The following is a 16260-nucleotide window of genomic DNA, read 5'->3' on the forward strand; positions in this document are numbered from 1 at the left end:
ACCCCCAGTCGAGCAGTGCAGTAGAATGCAGAAATGGCAATCTGAAGCTCAATTTGTGCAAAGGATGTCAAGAAACAAGTTTAAAATGGTCATAGGCGCTGCCCCTGGCACTGTTGGCCATGCATAAAAACCCACAGCATTGTCTGTCTGCAGAGGAGACCCTTACACGATGCCATATGTGAATGGGAAATGCACCCCGAGCAGCTACAAGTTTCCTGCATCTGCACCCGGAAGATGAGACTGTTCTCAATTGTTGTTGAACATTGGTCAAGACTGTTAGTTCTCTTCATGCACAGGTAGGAGCTGCCCTACCAGAACTGGCAACTGCTCCCTGCCATACACTGCAGCCAGGAGCACTGGGTCCTTGTGAATGTCCATCAGCGAGTGGCTATTCTCCAGCCCAGGGGGCATGGACAACACCAGGAGTTGCTGACCACACAGACTGCCATGAAGTACTCCAGTCTGACTTCCTGATGTATGTAGCCCATTGCCACAAGATCCCAGAGCCTGCTGATGGCACCACCTCCACTTTGGCTGATCTCCAGCTACCAAGAACCAGCCCAGCCGTGCCCTCTGCCTCAGCCCTTCCTGTGCCAGTCCAACACGATACTGCAGGCCATCCACAAGCAACAACAGAAGCAGATTCCACTACTCATGGTACACCTGTACGTGCAGATGCTGAACAGAAACCCCCAGCTTCACAGTCTGTTCACGCTGGTGGGGTCTCTACAGAAGCTGTTGTTCAGTCTCCTTCAGGCAACCAAAGCTCCTGAGGGGACAATCCCAAACCAGATCCCCCTCCTCATGTACCACCTCCAGAGTCTGACCCTGCTGGACCTTTCCACTCAGGTCCAAGAAGGTACGCCCTGCAGTCCCACAGTGGGCCTCTGCAGGTTCAGTTATTAAGAAAGAAGTGCCAGCAGGCATACCCATACACCAGTGGACCAGACTACTGGACAATACTGAATCTTCTGGATGTCGCAGTGTTCTGGAAAAGATTCTAAGTAGCCTCTACCAATATGCCAGTACCTGCTGGATTTGGACCCCGTTATCTCTTGGATATTCTCTTTGTCCTGATCACTGCGAGTTGGTGGCTCTGGCATTACGGATATTTTTAGTTTGAACTCTTTAGTATCAGTTGCCCTGACACAGTCACAAATGGTGTGAACTGCTTGAACATTTATCCAGCACAACCAAGCGCCTGATCCTGGCTGGGACTCTTAACATTGGCATATGTCCAGTCGTGAAACAGCAAACAGCCGTACCCTGAACTAAAAAGACTTTGTGGATTACACCACATGAACATTTCATCCCCAATACGAACTGAACTAAATTTCCCTTCCCCAGACTTTGATACCCCAGCAAAGACTGGACTATACCAGGGTCTGGTGACCATACACAAGTCCTGGTTACACACCATGTATGGTTACTTGACTACTGTAATCATTGTTAGCTCACTTATTTGTCTCTGACTCACTGTTATGACTGCTTTTAAAACAACATGTCATGAAAACGATGGTCCGTCAGCTCACCATTGGGTTAACTGTGGGAACACTTGCCTTCATTTCACCTGGCAGTATGCCTGCATTTCTAACATCCCAGATTGTTGGGTATGTGCACATCTACCTCATGATTTGTCCTACAAGTTTCCCTTAACCCCTCTTTCCTTCAACTGGGGGGATGTATTCCTGGATCTCAAGCTGGTAACCTGATCCTGAGACCCTGGATACTGTAGAAATTCATATTCCCAGATGAGGTTTGCTGGTCCTTAACACATTTCCCAGCCCAGATCAGGTATCCAGAAAACAAGCAGCACTTCACCTTTCATCTCAAGATACTGGCCTTATATGCTACATTAACAGGTGTACAGTATTCATGGGAAACAGTAAGTGTCGTTATTACCTTTCCACCAGTGCCAGTATAGTCGTAAATAATGTCACATTTCCTTTTGACATTATTTTCACCTTCACCCAATCCGGGTTCATCACTTAAGGACATATTTCATATGCAGGGATACAGCTTGCCAATGGTTGGCCATTACTACGGGAGGACGTTGTTATATGGGCTATGTCCTACCTGCCCTTCGGCATACCTACACTTTCCTGATGCACCCTTGTCCAGAAAGAAGCACTGAATGGGAAGGGTTCATTGCCAGAATGGGTTACCTCATACCAGCCCTCAGGGTTAAATGGACTGATTGAAGATATTGCAAACGATACCGCATCCACCTTGACTTTGCTGTCCCGCTAGGATGTAGCGAGGATGTAGCCATCTGGTCTTCCAGAACTGTATGGCGCTGGACACAACCCTCCCAAGGAGAGGTATGCGCAACTGTGAAGAGTGAATACTGTACTTTTATACCAAGTTACGCCACTAACATCACAGGCATCATCATGCACATCCATAGACCCATAATGAGTCTATGTCCTAATGGACCTTCTAGTCTGTGGAAGTGAAAATCCTGGGACCTCTGTGTGCTTCCATTCGACAGATCCTACTCATAATACAGGTCCAGATGCTAGTCTATCCTGTCTGGTGATGAGTTGCAAATGCCATTACTATCGCTCATGTGCTTGATGCCAAGAGACTCCCCAGGCAACTAAGGTATTTTTCTTTAATACCACTGAAGAAGTGAGTTGTTACGATCTACCAGAATGTGACATGTGTTCCTACAAAGATGTGATGGATGAAACTGGAGTGAAGGTCTCATAGGAGGGAATTGGTGGGGGAAACTGATAACTTAACATTTGTAATGAGCTCCTCAGATACTTTGTTGTCTTTATAATGATAATGAGTCTAAGCTAACTGCCATGTTTAACCGTGCTCTATTGCTCTCAGCAGGCCCTATGTCCTAATGCGCATGTCTTAACCTCAAAGGCTTTGCAGTGTACTGCCTGACAATGCTTGCATCATAGGTTCTGGCTACTGACGTGTTTACTTTTAATAAAGTTACTCACCGTAGTGACTAACTTACTCCTAGTCCATAGTCCTCTTTCCTCCATACTTATGGGACATTCCTCCGTCCTGTGGGACCGGACCGGAGCACTTTGTAAAAAGCATCACATTTTTCAAAAATGTGTCCTTCCTCTCTTTACGCGGGGCACCGCACGCGGCCGTAGCCCCACCCTTCTTAGCTCCGCCCAGCGCATCGCCCATCTGTCCTTTTCTATCGCCAGGTCTATGACCTTTAAGCAATAACAGAGGAAACTTTTTAGAGGGGACGGCAGGCGTGCGTATGGAGGAAAGGGTAATATGGACTAGGAGTAAGATAGTCACTACGGTGAGTAACTTTATTATACTCCTACATCCTGTCCCCTTTTCTCCATACTTATGGGAGATTCCCAAGCACTCCTCAGAGGAATTACGGGTGGATGGAAACTCTTACTGAAACGGGTTCCTAAGCACAGCTTGACCGAACTGTGCATCAGCCCGGGAGCTCAGGTCCAGACAGTAATGCTTACAAAAAGCCAATGGGGTGGCCCACGTAGCCGCTTTCGCAATGGTCTCCCAGGGAACATATTTTTGGAAGGCAACGGCAGCCGCCTTGCCCCGCACAAGAGGAGCATGAATTCCATTTGGGGCCCGAAGACCCTGAATGTTATACGCCTCATAAATACAGGGGGAGATGGTCACTTTCGAGGCGGCTTTCCTTCCGGATTTTCGAAGGTCACAAAAAGCTGCAAAGAGTTCCTAAACTCAGATGTTCTGTCCAGATAGAATTTAAGGGTTCTTCTAACGTCCAGGCAGTGCAGAACACTTTCGGCCTCTGAGGCCGGGTCTGGGAAGAATACAGGCAATGAAATTGACTGATTCAAATGAAAATCAGAGACCACCTTCGGAAGAAAGACGGGATTCGTCAGCAGGACAACCTTATCCTTATGAAAAGTAAGGAATGGATGTTCCACCAACAAGGCCTGAAGCTAATTTACACGCCTTGCCGAAGTCACAGCAATCAAAAAGGACACTTTCCACAAAAGGTACTTAAAATCGACAGTAGCCATGGGCTCAAAAGATTTATGACACAAGGCCATACGGACCACATTCAAATCCCACCTTGGATGCAAGTTGTGAACAGGAGGATAAAGATGCATCAGTCCCACAAAGTGTCTTTTAATGACTGGATTAGACAGTGAAAACGAGCACTGGTCAGTGGACAAATAAGCAGCAACAGCTGATAAATATGTCCTGCAGGACAAGACATGGATGCCAGACTCTGCCAGATGTGAAACAAAAGACAGGACCATGTCGATAGTAGCCTCCCTGGGGTCCAGCTGCCTAGCCAAACACCAGTGACAGAACCGTAACCCTTTACTTCTATACTGAGATCTTGTTGAGGGCTTCCTGGCCGCTTGAATAATGTGCATGTTATCCGCAGACAAATTGAAACGCTCTAAAGATCTGAACGATCATGGGGAGGGGTGCCTCAGCTGTTGATCGCTCTGGTGAACAGGTCGTGGACCCACGGAAGCTTGAGCGGCGGGCACACCGATAGATGCTAAAGCTCTGAAAAAACCAAAACCTGGCCGGCCACCAAGGGGCTATGAACAGCAGGGAGAAATTCACTGTGTTCCTTAGCTTGCAAAGCGCCCGATGGATCAGAGGAAGAGGCGGAAATGCGTAGGCCCTCATGTTGTGCCGTGGAATTTCGAGAGCATCCCCCAGCGAAAAAGCTCTGAGCCCGTTCCTGGAGGCATACAGGGGAAGCTTCCCGTTTGTAGAAGTCACAAAGAGGTCCACTTCTGGAGTGCCCCAACAATGAAAAATATCCAAGAGGATCGCCGTGTTCAGTTCCCACTCGTAGCTGACAATTGATCGCCGGCTGAGGGCATCTGAAGTGACATTCAACTGGCCCGGGATGTGTGCTGCTACCAGCCAGATACCATGCTGAATGGCCGATTCCCAAATCTGAATGGCAAGATTCACAAGAGGAGGAGACCTGGTACCTCCCTGCTTGTTGATATAGAACATCGACACCGCATTGTACATGCAGATACGGACCACCTTGATGACAATGCCTGGTTTGAACGCTTTCAGCGCCAGGAATATCGCCAAGAGCTCCAGATAATTTATATGAATCTGTCTGTCCTGTGGCGACCAAAGATCTGAAACCTGAAGATGATCCAACGTCGCCCCCCAACCCAGAAGGTAGGAATCCAACGTGTTAGTCAGCAGTGGGCAGGGGTCCTGAAAGGGAGCGCCCACTGACAAATTGCTGAGAGAGGACCACCACCGGAGGTTCGTCCTCATGAAAAGTGGAACCAATAACATTTTGGAATCTGGATCACGGCTTGAAGCCAAGAGCTCCGAAGAGCCATCTGTGTCCGCCTCATCTTGAGGTGAGCAAGAAGAAGATCCAGCATGCAAGAAGCCATGAGGTTCAGAAGCATCTGGAACCACCATGTTGACATACTCTCCGACTGTAAAAACACCCGATACCTGGCCAACAGATCCGCCATTCTGTCCCCAGTCAGGTATACCCTGCAATTGATCGTGTTCCAGCGAAAACCCAGGAAAATCAATTCCTTAGAGACCGTCATGGAGGATTTCAGCCAGTTCACCGACAGCCCAAGGTGGAACAGGAGCTGGAGGAGACTGGAGATAGCTCGAGGCTTTCACTGGACAAGGACTGTGCAGCAGCCAATCGTCTAAGTACGGATACACATGGATACCCTGTAGGGGAGGAAAAGCTGCAATGACCGACATCATCTTCGTAAAGACACGCAGTGCCGCGCTGAGACCAAACGGGAGCACACTAAACTGTAAATACCCCTCCCCATGGAAAACCATAGGTATTTCCGATGCAGGCTCGAAATGAGGATATGCATATACGCATCCTGAAGGTCCACCATGCTGAGCCAATCGCCCTTCTGTAAAGAGGACTTTATCTGACCGGGCGTGATCATCTTGAATTTCTCTTGGGGCAGAGAAAGGTTGAACTGGGAAAGGTCTAGGATGGTGCGCACAGACAGACAGGAGTAGAAATCCTCCCCTCGCTCCCCTGGGGAAACAGGTTCCACCACTTTGAGATCCAGAAGCTTCTGGACTTTGGCTCTGAGGGAGGGCATCCCCGACTGCTGGAAGGGAGGATTGATGGGTGGGATAGGGGGAAGGGGCAAGCCGAACCCCGCCCGAGTGACAGATAAGGCCCACCGGTCCTCGGTGATGGTCTGCCACGCCCCCAGTGAGACGCAATGCGCCCTCCCACCAGGGTCTCGTGCGAGCGCCGAAAACCCTCATTTAGCGGGTTTCTCATCGGCGAGACCCCCAGAACCTGAGGAGGAGGCAGAGGACTGAGAAAAAAATCCAGCCTTGCTGCTGACGCCGATGGGAGTTTCCAGCTCGAGGATCGACTCTCCGTGTCTTTCAATCTAGAAACCCCCGAAAGCCAGAGGAAGACTGAGGCTGCAAGGGCGTTCTCTGAGCCCTAAAAGTTGGTTTTACCAGAACGGATAAAGACTTGGCCGTCTGAGTGCAGTCCTTAGTTTTAATCAGCTCTACATCCGTTGACGAATGGAACAGTTCTTTGCCGTCAAAAGGCAGGTCCAGAACTTTATCCTGAAACTCCTTGGAAAACTTGGTGGCATGAAGCAAGCCTGACGAGAGGCGTCCACGCCAAGCATGAGGCCCCGAGCCGAGGTGTCAACATGATGCGCCACAGCCTCAAGCATATCCTGTGCCAGTACTCTTGCGTCCGACACGCTTCCTTTAAAATCGTCCAGCTTGTCCACAGGCATGAGCTCCTCAAACTCTGACAGACCTTTCCACATTTTCATATTCGCCCCCGCTAAAATAAGCTCTGCGCTCGCCTGGCGCAACTACAGGGCCGAATTAGCAAAAATATACCTCCCCAAAGAGTCAAGCAACTTGTCCTCTTTGGCCAGAACCTGAGCCGCCACAGTGGACGATGCTGAAGCTGGCCTGGATTGAAGAGTGGCAGCCGCCACCACCGTGGAGGAAGGGAGCGGGCAAGACGCCAAGGCTACCTCCTCCGAAATATGAAGCCTATAACGAGCATCAATCTTTTTGTTAACATGCAGTCCAGAGTGTGGCTTTTCCCAGACCTTCCGGACCTCTGCATAAACGTCCTTTTGGAAGAACAAGCCAGTACGCTCCAGAGGAGACAAGGTGAAAGCCCAGAAAGCACCCTTTCTTGCGGAGGGGGTGCCTGAGGTACTAGAACATCCAGGAGAACCATCATGTCCAGTACCAGGTCATGAAACGCCCTAACAGAGCGGGGCTGGTCATCACCATCCTGATCCCCTTGCATGTCATCTAACACGTCCGGATCGACCTGCGTCACGTCTGGCTGCGAGGTGGGCCAACTGGTAGAGGTGGGACAGCTGCCCGAACAACCGGTGCTGCAACAGGAACCGTCGGCACAGAATTCGGCCCTGGAGGGCAGATTTCCTTAAAAAGACCTCTGAATTATTCCTTCATGGGGTCGGAATGCATGAGCTTCTGAAATTTTCCAAATAAGGCATCCTCCGCCAAAGGCTTACACACTGTGGCAGGCAGAGGCCTCTCATGAGAGGAGTAACTACAGGCCCGCAAGGGAGAGGGCTGCCAAGAGGGGCCCTCACCAGCCGGGTTGACATAGATCAGTGGCGCAGACGCCGCAGGGAGCGAGACAGAGTGCTGTAATGGCATCCGAGCGTTCCAGTCATAAAATGGACAAAACGGTGCACAAGGAAAAGGATGTTCACCCGAAAAAATGCTCCCAGCACCCAACGCGGATGGCGTAGGTGTGTCCAAAATGGCCGTCATAGTTCGCGCGGGAACGGGCGCCATTTTGTCAATGCTTGAGGAGAACTGCGTCACATGTATGAATGAGGCAGGGGCCTCCACAGACGGGTCAGGGGTCTTGACTTTAGCCTTGACACAAGAAACCTCGGCATGGCCAGTACTGTGTGGCCTAGGATGTTTCTGAGACATACTATTAGCCAAATTAGGCTCTGAAAGAGGAACCTCGGCCACGCCGCTAACAGAGGAATTACGGTCAGCGACCTCGCTCTGTGCCCCCTCGACAGAACCGGTATCACCTCTAGAGCGGGACCAATGAGGAACCCACCTCACCGACAAGACCTTACCAGGCCTCTCAGTTCTGTCGGTCACCTTAGCCTCTGATAGAGGAACCTCGGACCCAAGTCCGGTAACAGCTCCCTCACGAGGGGCCTCGAACCTTGGTTCGGTACAGAAAACCTCAAATCGAGGCCTCAGGGCACGCCCCAGTGTCTGTATGGGAAGCTCCAGACAAGGAGACCTCGAAGCAAGCTCCGGTACCCACTGCCTCAGTAGAACTGGGCTGTTAAATAGCCCCCACAGGAGGGGCCTCGGATTGCAATCCGGTGGGAGCAGGCCCCTTACGGAGGTCCTCGGAGAAAACTCTGGTACTTTTCTTAGGCCGTGAAGGCACCTCAGGGGAAACCTTGGTAACAGAGCTTTTGAAGCCCCTCCCGGACCAGGCAGACCCCGGGAAGGAGTCCCCCAGTCTGGGTGCCCTAAAAACTAAAGAACTTACCGGGCGTCTCTTCTTCTCATTGATGAAATTCTGAAAATGCGGAGGAGGAACGCATTGAAACACCTCTTCCCACCGCTCCAGATGACGTTGAAGTGCCCGGACCGAAAGGTAATCGCAGTAGAAGCACAAGTCCCACCGGTGATCCGGACCCCAAACACTGTAAATGAAGAGGATGGGGATGCGCCCTAGCGAAGCATCATTCGCAGGAAGAACAAGAAGGAAAATCTAACCGAAACGGCATAGACGGACTACCACGTGAGCACTAAGCCGGAGCAGGAGAGAAGGACACTGGAAGGAAAAATAAATTCGAAGATGCAAGTGCGTCCAGTCCCGAACGTGCAGAGAAAAGGACTGATGGGCGATGCACTGGGCAGAGCTAAGGAGGGCGGGGTTACGGCTGTGTGCGGTACCCCGCGTCAAAAAATTGGAAGGTCACATTTTTTAAAAATTCGATGATTATTCCAAAGTGCTCTGGTCCCGTCCCACAGGACGGAGGCATGTCCCATAAGTATGAAGGAAAGGGGAAAGGATGTAGGAGTATTGGCATAACTGAGGATGTTTTAGATGTTCCTCCCATGTATTCCTTATCTTTGATATTTCCTAATATCCAGCTTGCTGCTTCCGATTAATTTTTTTATTACCCCAGTAGAGAGCGCTGTGCGTCGATGTCTGGTCGAGTCGATGTCCCTTGGAGGTCTCCATCCCAACGTCGATGTCATCACTGGTATAAGTAGCGCGCGCAGTGCCCGTTGCTCAGTACCGTTTTGAAGATCGAAGCACTGTCTTGAGTTAGACGGTTACTCCCCTTGAGAGAGTGCAGACTGTAACCACAAGGGAAGTTGTACTGCGGGGTAGGTTGGGCGGGACGATAAGGAATACGTGGAAGGAACATCCAGTCAAAACAACGTTACCATGGGTTAGTAACCGGTTCTTCAAATGGATTGTGTCCTCCCACATATTCCTTATCTTTGATACATTTCCAAAGCAGTTACCTTATTCGGAGGAGGGAGTAAAACTGAAGTGATCAAGAATGCAAAGAGTGCAGTACTGCCTTTCCAAAAACAGACTCTTGTTTAGTGGAGGAATCCAAGCTGCAGTATTTGGTAACGGTGTGTGCAGACGACCATGTGGCAGCTGCACAAATATCCTTTATTGGAACTCTCCTCTGCAAAGCAGACGTAGTTGCAATACCCCTGGTGGAGTGAGCCCTTAGATGTTCTGGGGGCCTTTACTGGACAGTCTATAACACTCTGAAATTGTTAAAATAATCCATATTGAGATGGTTTGTTTAGTGATGGCTAGACCCAGTTTATGACCTGTATAGCCCACAAACAACTTATCATTTTGTCTCAGTCTTGCCGATCTGGTAATGTAGAAACTTAGTGCATGCTTAGGGTCGAGTCTGTGAAGCCTTTCTTCCCCTTTTCCTGGGTGTGGTTCTGTCTTTATGTAGCTCACTCACCCTTCGGCAAATGTTATAGCCACTAAGAAAACTGTTTAAGCTGAGAAGTGGTAATGGACAAGACTGAAGCGGCTCAAAAGGAGCACCCATTAGATAGTGTAAAACCAAATTGAGATCCCACAGTGGGACTTGGAAAGGAGTCAGAGGATAAACATTAGTTAATCCTTTCAAGAATTGGATTAACTGGGGAATCTTAAAATAGGAGACTTTCTCTGCAGTGCGCTTGAAGATGGATAGCGCTGCTAGATATCCTTTGATAGTTCCAATCTGGAGCCCCAGATTTGCCAAGTGTACAAGAAAATAGAACACCAGTGGTGTATTGCATGAGAAAGGGTCAACATTCTTCCCTCTACACAAGCTGCAGAACTTATTCCAAAGGCAGCGGTATTAAGATTTGGTTGCTGGTCTTCTGGCCGAAAGCAACACCTCCATTACGTCGTCCGGGAGGTCCCAATCCTTGTATCTCAGCCTCTGTGGCTCCTAGGTGAAACCCAAATGTGGAGGGTAAAAGATAACACTCCTGCAGTTGAAATATGCTCCTTAAATACATTTGGCCAATTCAAGAAGCAAGTAATGACTTGAACCTTTGGGAGACGGTGGGCTTCTTGGAGGAAGCAGGGCATGGGCACAAAAAAAAGAAGAAAAGACATGTCCTATGCCAAGATGTGTGGTCCCCGCCCATAATGGGAGAATCATTCAATTTAAACAGAGGAATGGAGACTGAGCATAAAACGACAAGCATAGGAATGGTAGCAAACAGTATACATAACGGAGCTTAATGTAGAAACATTCCTCACCTGTCATGTGGGAAACTACACCTCGGGAGTCCACACCTTCCACAGCATCCTTAGGAACTCTGAATGCTTGACTGTGTGACTGCAAAAGAAAAAACATTGAGAGACATCGCTTTACTACCAACAGCATAAATATTGCAAATATAGATGATCCAAGATCCCTAATATAACTTCTTTGAGGGATATATAACGATCAAAGTAGCTGTCATCGAGCAAAGGGTCTTTAAAGTGATTTTCAGTGCAGAAAGCAGAAATATGTCTGAATATGCTAAAACGCAGTATTGCATATCAACCACACAGTGTATGATCAAATGCAAGGCTGTAAAGTGAGAAAAACACCCCGACTTAAAGAGGGGCCTCATTTCTACATGGAAACATGGTACAGGGGTCACATTTGCTGGAACCTGGGAGCTATTAAGTTCCTGCTTATAGCCTAGAGGATCCTGGCTAGCTATACACCAGCAGCTACCTTTAACTCAGTTTGCCAATTTGTGCCATGCAAAGATTCCCATGTGACATTAATCTGTGTTTTCAAGAATATGCAAATTGTAAAGTAGCATTATGCCATGTCCAGACGACAGTACAAACATAACGGGTCAGAAAATGAACAGAAATAGTATATCTGACATGGAAGTTAGGTTTGTGGAACCTGATGTACAAGGTCCTCATTCCGCCGAGGTAGATCGTGCTTACTAGATTAAGCTCATACCCAAGGGTTGCTTTTACCACTTCCTCATCAAATCTTTTGTATTCAAATTGTAAAGAGACTGCACCTATGAAGGACGCATAAGAGATTCTAAAGGGCATACAAATAGTCCAATATAGCTAAAAAAAAAAAAAAGGTCTGACATTGGACCCTCAACAGTGTTCAAAATAGAGACTACTTTTGTCTCTAAAGAATGCATAAGTAATGGAGTTATCCTTTATCGCCAAAACAAACATTTCATGTATGTCAACTTTATCCGGGTGAGAAAATGGGAAACAGAACAAATACACCATGCATCTTAATAGCAACACATTTTAGACAATATCAGTTCACAACCTTACCTTATAAAACCTCCACCCTATCCCACTCACCAGACCTGACTATCTCCCGTCTATTATTCATACATATTTGATTCGCTAAAAAGAATGTTTGCTCAGAAATGTAATTGCACCTGCTTGAGTTTGTGTGGAGCAAGATTTATTTCCTGGATATCAGTATTCCTACAGCCATTAAAATGTGTCCCACATCTATGTACTAAAAATCTCATCTGAATTGGCCGCATTATAATCCCTTTTCCAAATGTGTACCGAAAGGGGTACCATTCATATTGTAGGTCATTAGACAGTTAATCAATTCCTCGATTTGATGCATTTTGTGTACTATACAGATCCAATCTAGCTTAGTTTGTGGCATTGCTCGTTTTTCAGCTGGTTCCAACACAGACTTGTGTAATCAATTGCACATAAACTATAAGAGGCATCCCACACAGTCCTCCCTCTTTGGGGGCTAAACCAAAGAGAATCAATAGGAGTCCACCTTCCTGTCCACATTATCCACGATAGTACATACGCCAACTAGTCTATTAGGAATTTACATACACAGCAAAACAAAAAGAGGTGATGCTAGAAGGTGTGGGATTAATACTAACCTCTGGCATAGCTCTGGCCATTGTTCTTTAGCCTGCCAGGCCATTACAGAAAGGGGAAACACAATAAACATATCAGGTTTGGTCCCACTCCAAAAAGGGCAGTCCTGCCTAAACTCCTTGGTCAAATCCCTTCCGCACGACACCACAAACATTCCCAGTCACCCTTAGGCCTCTGAGGTCGAAAACATGGCTACAGTTGCCTGTGGTCTCGTGGACTACCCCTTTTGAAGTGGGGCATAGCCCGATTTGCATATGGTCTGTCCCCTTTGTGTAATGGCCTGGCATGCGAGAAAAGACGGCCTGGAGGGTTGCCCAGATTGATGCCTGAGGTTAATATAAATTCTAAACCTTCCAGCCATCACCTCTTGTTTTGCTCAATTTACCTGCACACCAAATATGCCAGTGTTTCCCCCTTTCTCAGCAACCCCTCCAACAGTGCTCTCTCACTGAATTGTACATCTTGGCAAACTTGGCTGGCAACAAATGCCACATATGTAGCAATTTAATCCCTGGAGGTTTGAGATAATTGGATAATAAATATGTGCACACTTTCTCCCATAGATGGGAACAGGGACCTTCTGAACTATGTGAACCTAAATATATGTATCAGATTCCAAAGGGGACAAAACATTTTGACTTCCAAAAATTATTTAAAAATGGGCGAGGCGATGGAAGACCTGCTCAAATGTTGTGAGCTTTTTAGAAATATGAGGTTTCCAGTTCTCCTGGGATATGTTGGCTTTAAGTTGGAGATAACAAAAGACTGATAACTCCCCAATACAAAGTTATTTTTCCTGGGTAAAAATATCTATGAACCTTCCCACTCTACACAACTTTCGAGGGATTGTTCTCCCATATTTAAGTTCACCAGGTCGCTGTAAGAGCTTATTGCTGCAACCAATGTAATCACAGATTCAAGAGCTTTGGTTATGAGCAAGAACGGCAGAAGAGGAGAGTCAATTGTCACTCAGAGCAGCGCACATCCTTTGATAGCAATATGTATTGCCACAAAGCATCGGAATAAGCGCTCAGTCTAGGGTCCATTGACTGGAAAATCTGGTAGTTAAGCTCCCACTGGGTGTTTCACCACCCATGGTGACTGTAATTTAGATAGGAATTGTCATAGGGAAGAGTTCATAGCAAATAATGTGCTTGCCTCTACACATTCTTGTACTGGGTTTCTCCACTTGGAGCAACTCTTATAAGGCTTGACCTTCTTTTATGGAGGTAGGAAAGTAGATTAATGCCAACAGAGTCAGTGGTTGGTTTTCTGTCTAGATTAATCTCTACAATGGTCATATGTGCTCTTGTAGAAGCAGCATGGTTATTCAAAACTTTCCAGTATCTGTGGTAGTATTAGGTAAACATAGGCAGTGAAGTGTTAGATGAATAGAATTTTACCTGAAAAGGTACTTGATAAAAGCCACAGTTTAATGACTAAGTGGAGAACACAGCCAAACCAAGGATCTCAGCACATCTCATTTGATAAAAATGTCATGATGCCTACCCCCAGGGACCCAGACCACGTCCAGCAACCCGGGAAGCAGGCATCAAGTTATCCTAAGCAAGCCCAACAACCCCTGCTAGGGGCTATTTGGGTCCAGACCTGGGGCCTATGGCGCCAGGCTCATATGGAGAGTCAGTCCTGGAGCCATAGGCGCCAGGCTCATAGATTAAAACTCGCCTGATGCAGACCATGCTGCAAACTTACCTGATGCAGACCATGCTGCAAGAGCTCCAAGCCAAAAGAGGCTTGGAAGGGACTACTTTACTTAGGGACTATTTTTTACTCGGGCGGGGCTGGGGAGGAATACTTACCTGGGACTACTTTGGAGGCTATTTAAACCACGCCCGAAGAGCAGTACACGCTTCGCGTTATTCCGCATCCAGCAGCGTAACGCTCACCGTGCCTGAAAGTCTGCATCCAGCCTTCTGCCACGCCCGCCTCGAGTTTGGAGCTCCTAGAAAAAGGGAGAAAGAAGGAGAAAAGGTTAGAACAAGAGCAATACCTTTAATCCTTACCTGAATTCCTGATCCATCGCACCTTCGAGCTGGAAGAAAGAAGTTATTTCATGCGCGTCGCCTCGCCTGCTGGAGCGCCGCGCTGAACTCACCGGCCTTCGCAGCATCTTCACATTCCACCACATCCTCCTGTATGTTCCCGCCGCACTCCGGCACCTAAGGAGAAGACAAGAACAGCAAGGTGAGCCAAGGGAATACACAAAGGAATATTAGTTACCCTCCCATAGACTTACCCGATTTTACTACCGGGGGTACTATTCCTCTTCACGGGTCGGCGCAGCTTCCACTGCATCTTCGCCGAACCCCGGCACCTAAGGGGAAACAAAAGGACAGCAAGGTGAAACAAAGGGACAAACAAGGGGAACCCTCCTCACCACAATAGACTTACCTGATTTTACCGCCAGAGGTATTATTCCCCAAGACTTCATACTTTCTCTCAGCGCCTGAATAAGGGAGAAAGCAACAGGTTACATATTGACATTATTTTATCGAACTGTGTTGGAAAATACAAATCCTTACCAGAATACTACCGGTTGCCACGAGGAACTCTTCATTAGGATCAAGCTGCAACCTGCATGGAATCGGACAAGAGTGAAAGTCAGGCATTTGAACTCTCATGAACTTTATACTTACGGCGTCTTGCCGGGAATCTCAATATTGTTCTGGAACTCACCAATTCCTTCGAGCCAGTGAAGCAACTGGTTATCAACGCGCCCCTGCGCTCAATGCAGGATGGAGAGCTCATCTTTTCAAACCATCATGTGAGACTATAAGAGGGGACATCAAAGGTGATCTGTGGGGAGAACAGCGGGGGTTGGGGTTTACGCTCAACTCCACGGGTGGTTAATTCCCTTTCTCCATTTGCAGAAGAATATTCCTACGGGCCAAGCAAACAAAGCTAGGTGGGCCAGTCCAGTCCGTCATCTCGGCCCTTCGCATCACATTGGTGGAGACCGCAGCTTTCCATTTCCGATCGACGCCTCTGTGGGAGCCAGGTGAGCGTAACAAAACGTGAAGCCTACCCACAAATTCCCACCCAGGCGTTATGGATACCTCAGAGACTGACCAATTGGCCCAATTACTAGGGGAACTGAGGGCTGAAGTGCATTCCGCCCGTCAAGAAACCAATGCTCTTAGGAGAGAACTGATTTTGTCAAAGGAGCGAACTGATGACCTTGCTAGGCAACTATTGCAAAGCCAGGCTGGACAAGCACCCCTACCTGGTTCCGGGGGAAATCCAGCTCCTGGGTTATCGAGTAACCCTGTGCAAATAAACCTACCAGGAAATATTCCATTAGCTCCACCCGAACGCTTTGCCGGAGATCCCAAAAGGTTTGCCGTGTTTATGAACCAATGCCGCTTGCACTTTTTATGCAGACCTGGAGCCTTCCCAAACGATCAAGCCAAGGTAGCCTTTGTATTGTCATATCTCAGCGGCAGTGCAGCCGATTGGTCAATTCCACTAGTTACTCAGGATGACCCAATTCTTCGGGGTTTTCAGGGCTTTCAAACGAGCATGGAAAGACTATTTGCCCGGCACTCCCAAGGACAGGCCCTGGATAACGAACTTTTCTCCCTACGACAGGGTAACCAGGACCTTCTACCGTACATCGCAACCTTTAAAAGGTTGATAGTGGAAACTGGATGGCCTGAGGTAAAATGAATCACATTATTTCATCGAGGGCTTCGAGGAGAACTCAAGGATGTCTTGGCTCAAGTCGTGAACCCACCTCAAGACTGTGCTGAATATATAGACTTAGTGGTCCAGTTAGATCACAGACTTCAGAACAGAAAGGCTGATCGAGCCAAGTTTGAGAATCGGGTGTTGGT

At 47.9% G+C, this 16260-nt stretch overlaps 1 protein-coding gene across 1 annotated transcript in view; it reads right to left on the reverse strand.

Moving 5' to 3' along the window:
- Positions 1-16260, reverse strand: part of LOC138492142 (trichohyalin-like) — a 782601-nt gene that overhangs the window by 629406 nt on the left and 136935 nt on the right. The window contains exon 4 of the mRNA XM_069619133.1: positions 10778-10856. Within this exon, the coding sequence (XP_069475234.1) occupies positions 10778-10856 (79 nt within the window). The remainder of the gene's footprint in view (positions 1-10777; positions 10857-16260) is intronic.

The sequence above is a fragment of the Ambystoma mexicanum genome, chromosome 10 (assembly GCF_040938575.1).
Source record: "Ambystoma mexicanum isolate Mex_15411 chromosome 10, UKY_AmexF1_1, whole genome shotgun sequence".
In the NCBI taxonomy this organism is placed as follows: Eukaryota; Metazoa; Chordata; class Amphibia; order Caudata; family Ambystomatidae; genus Ambystoma; species Ambystoma mexicanum.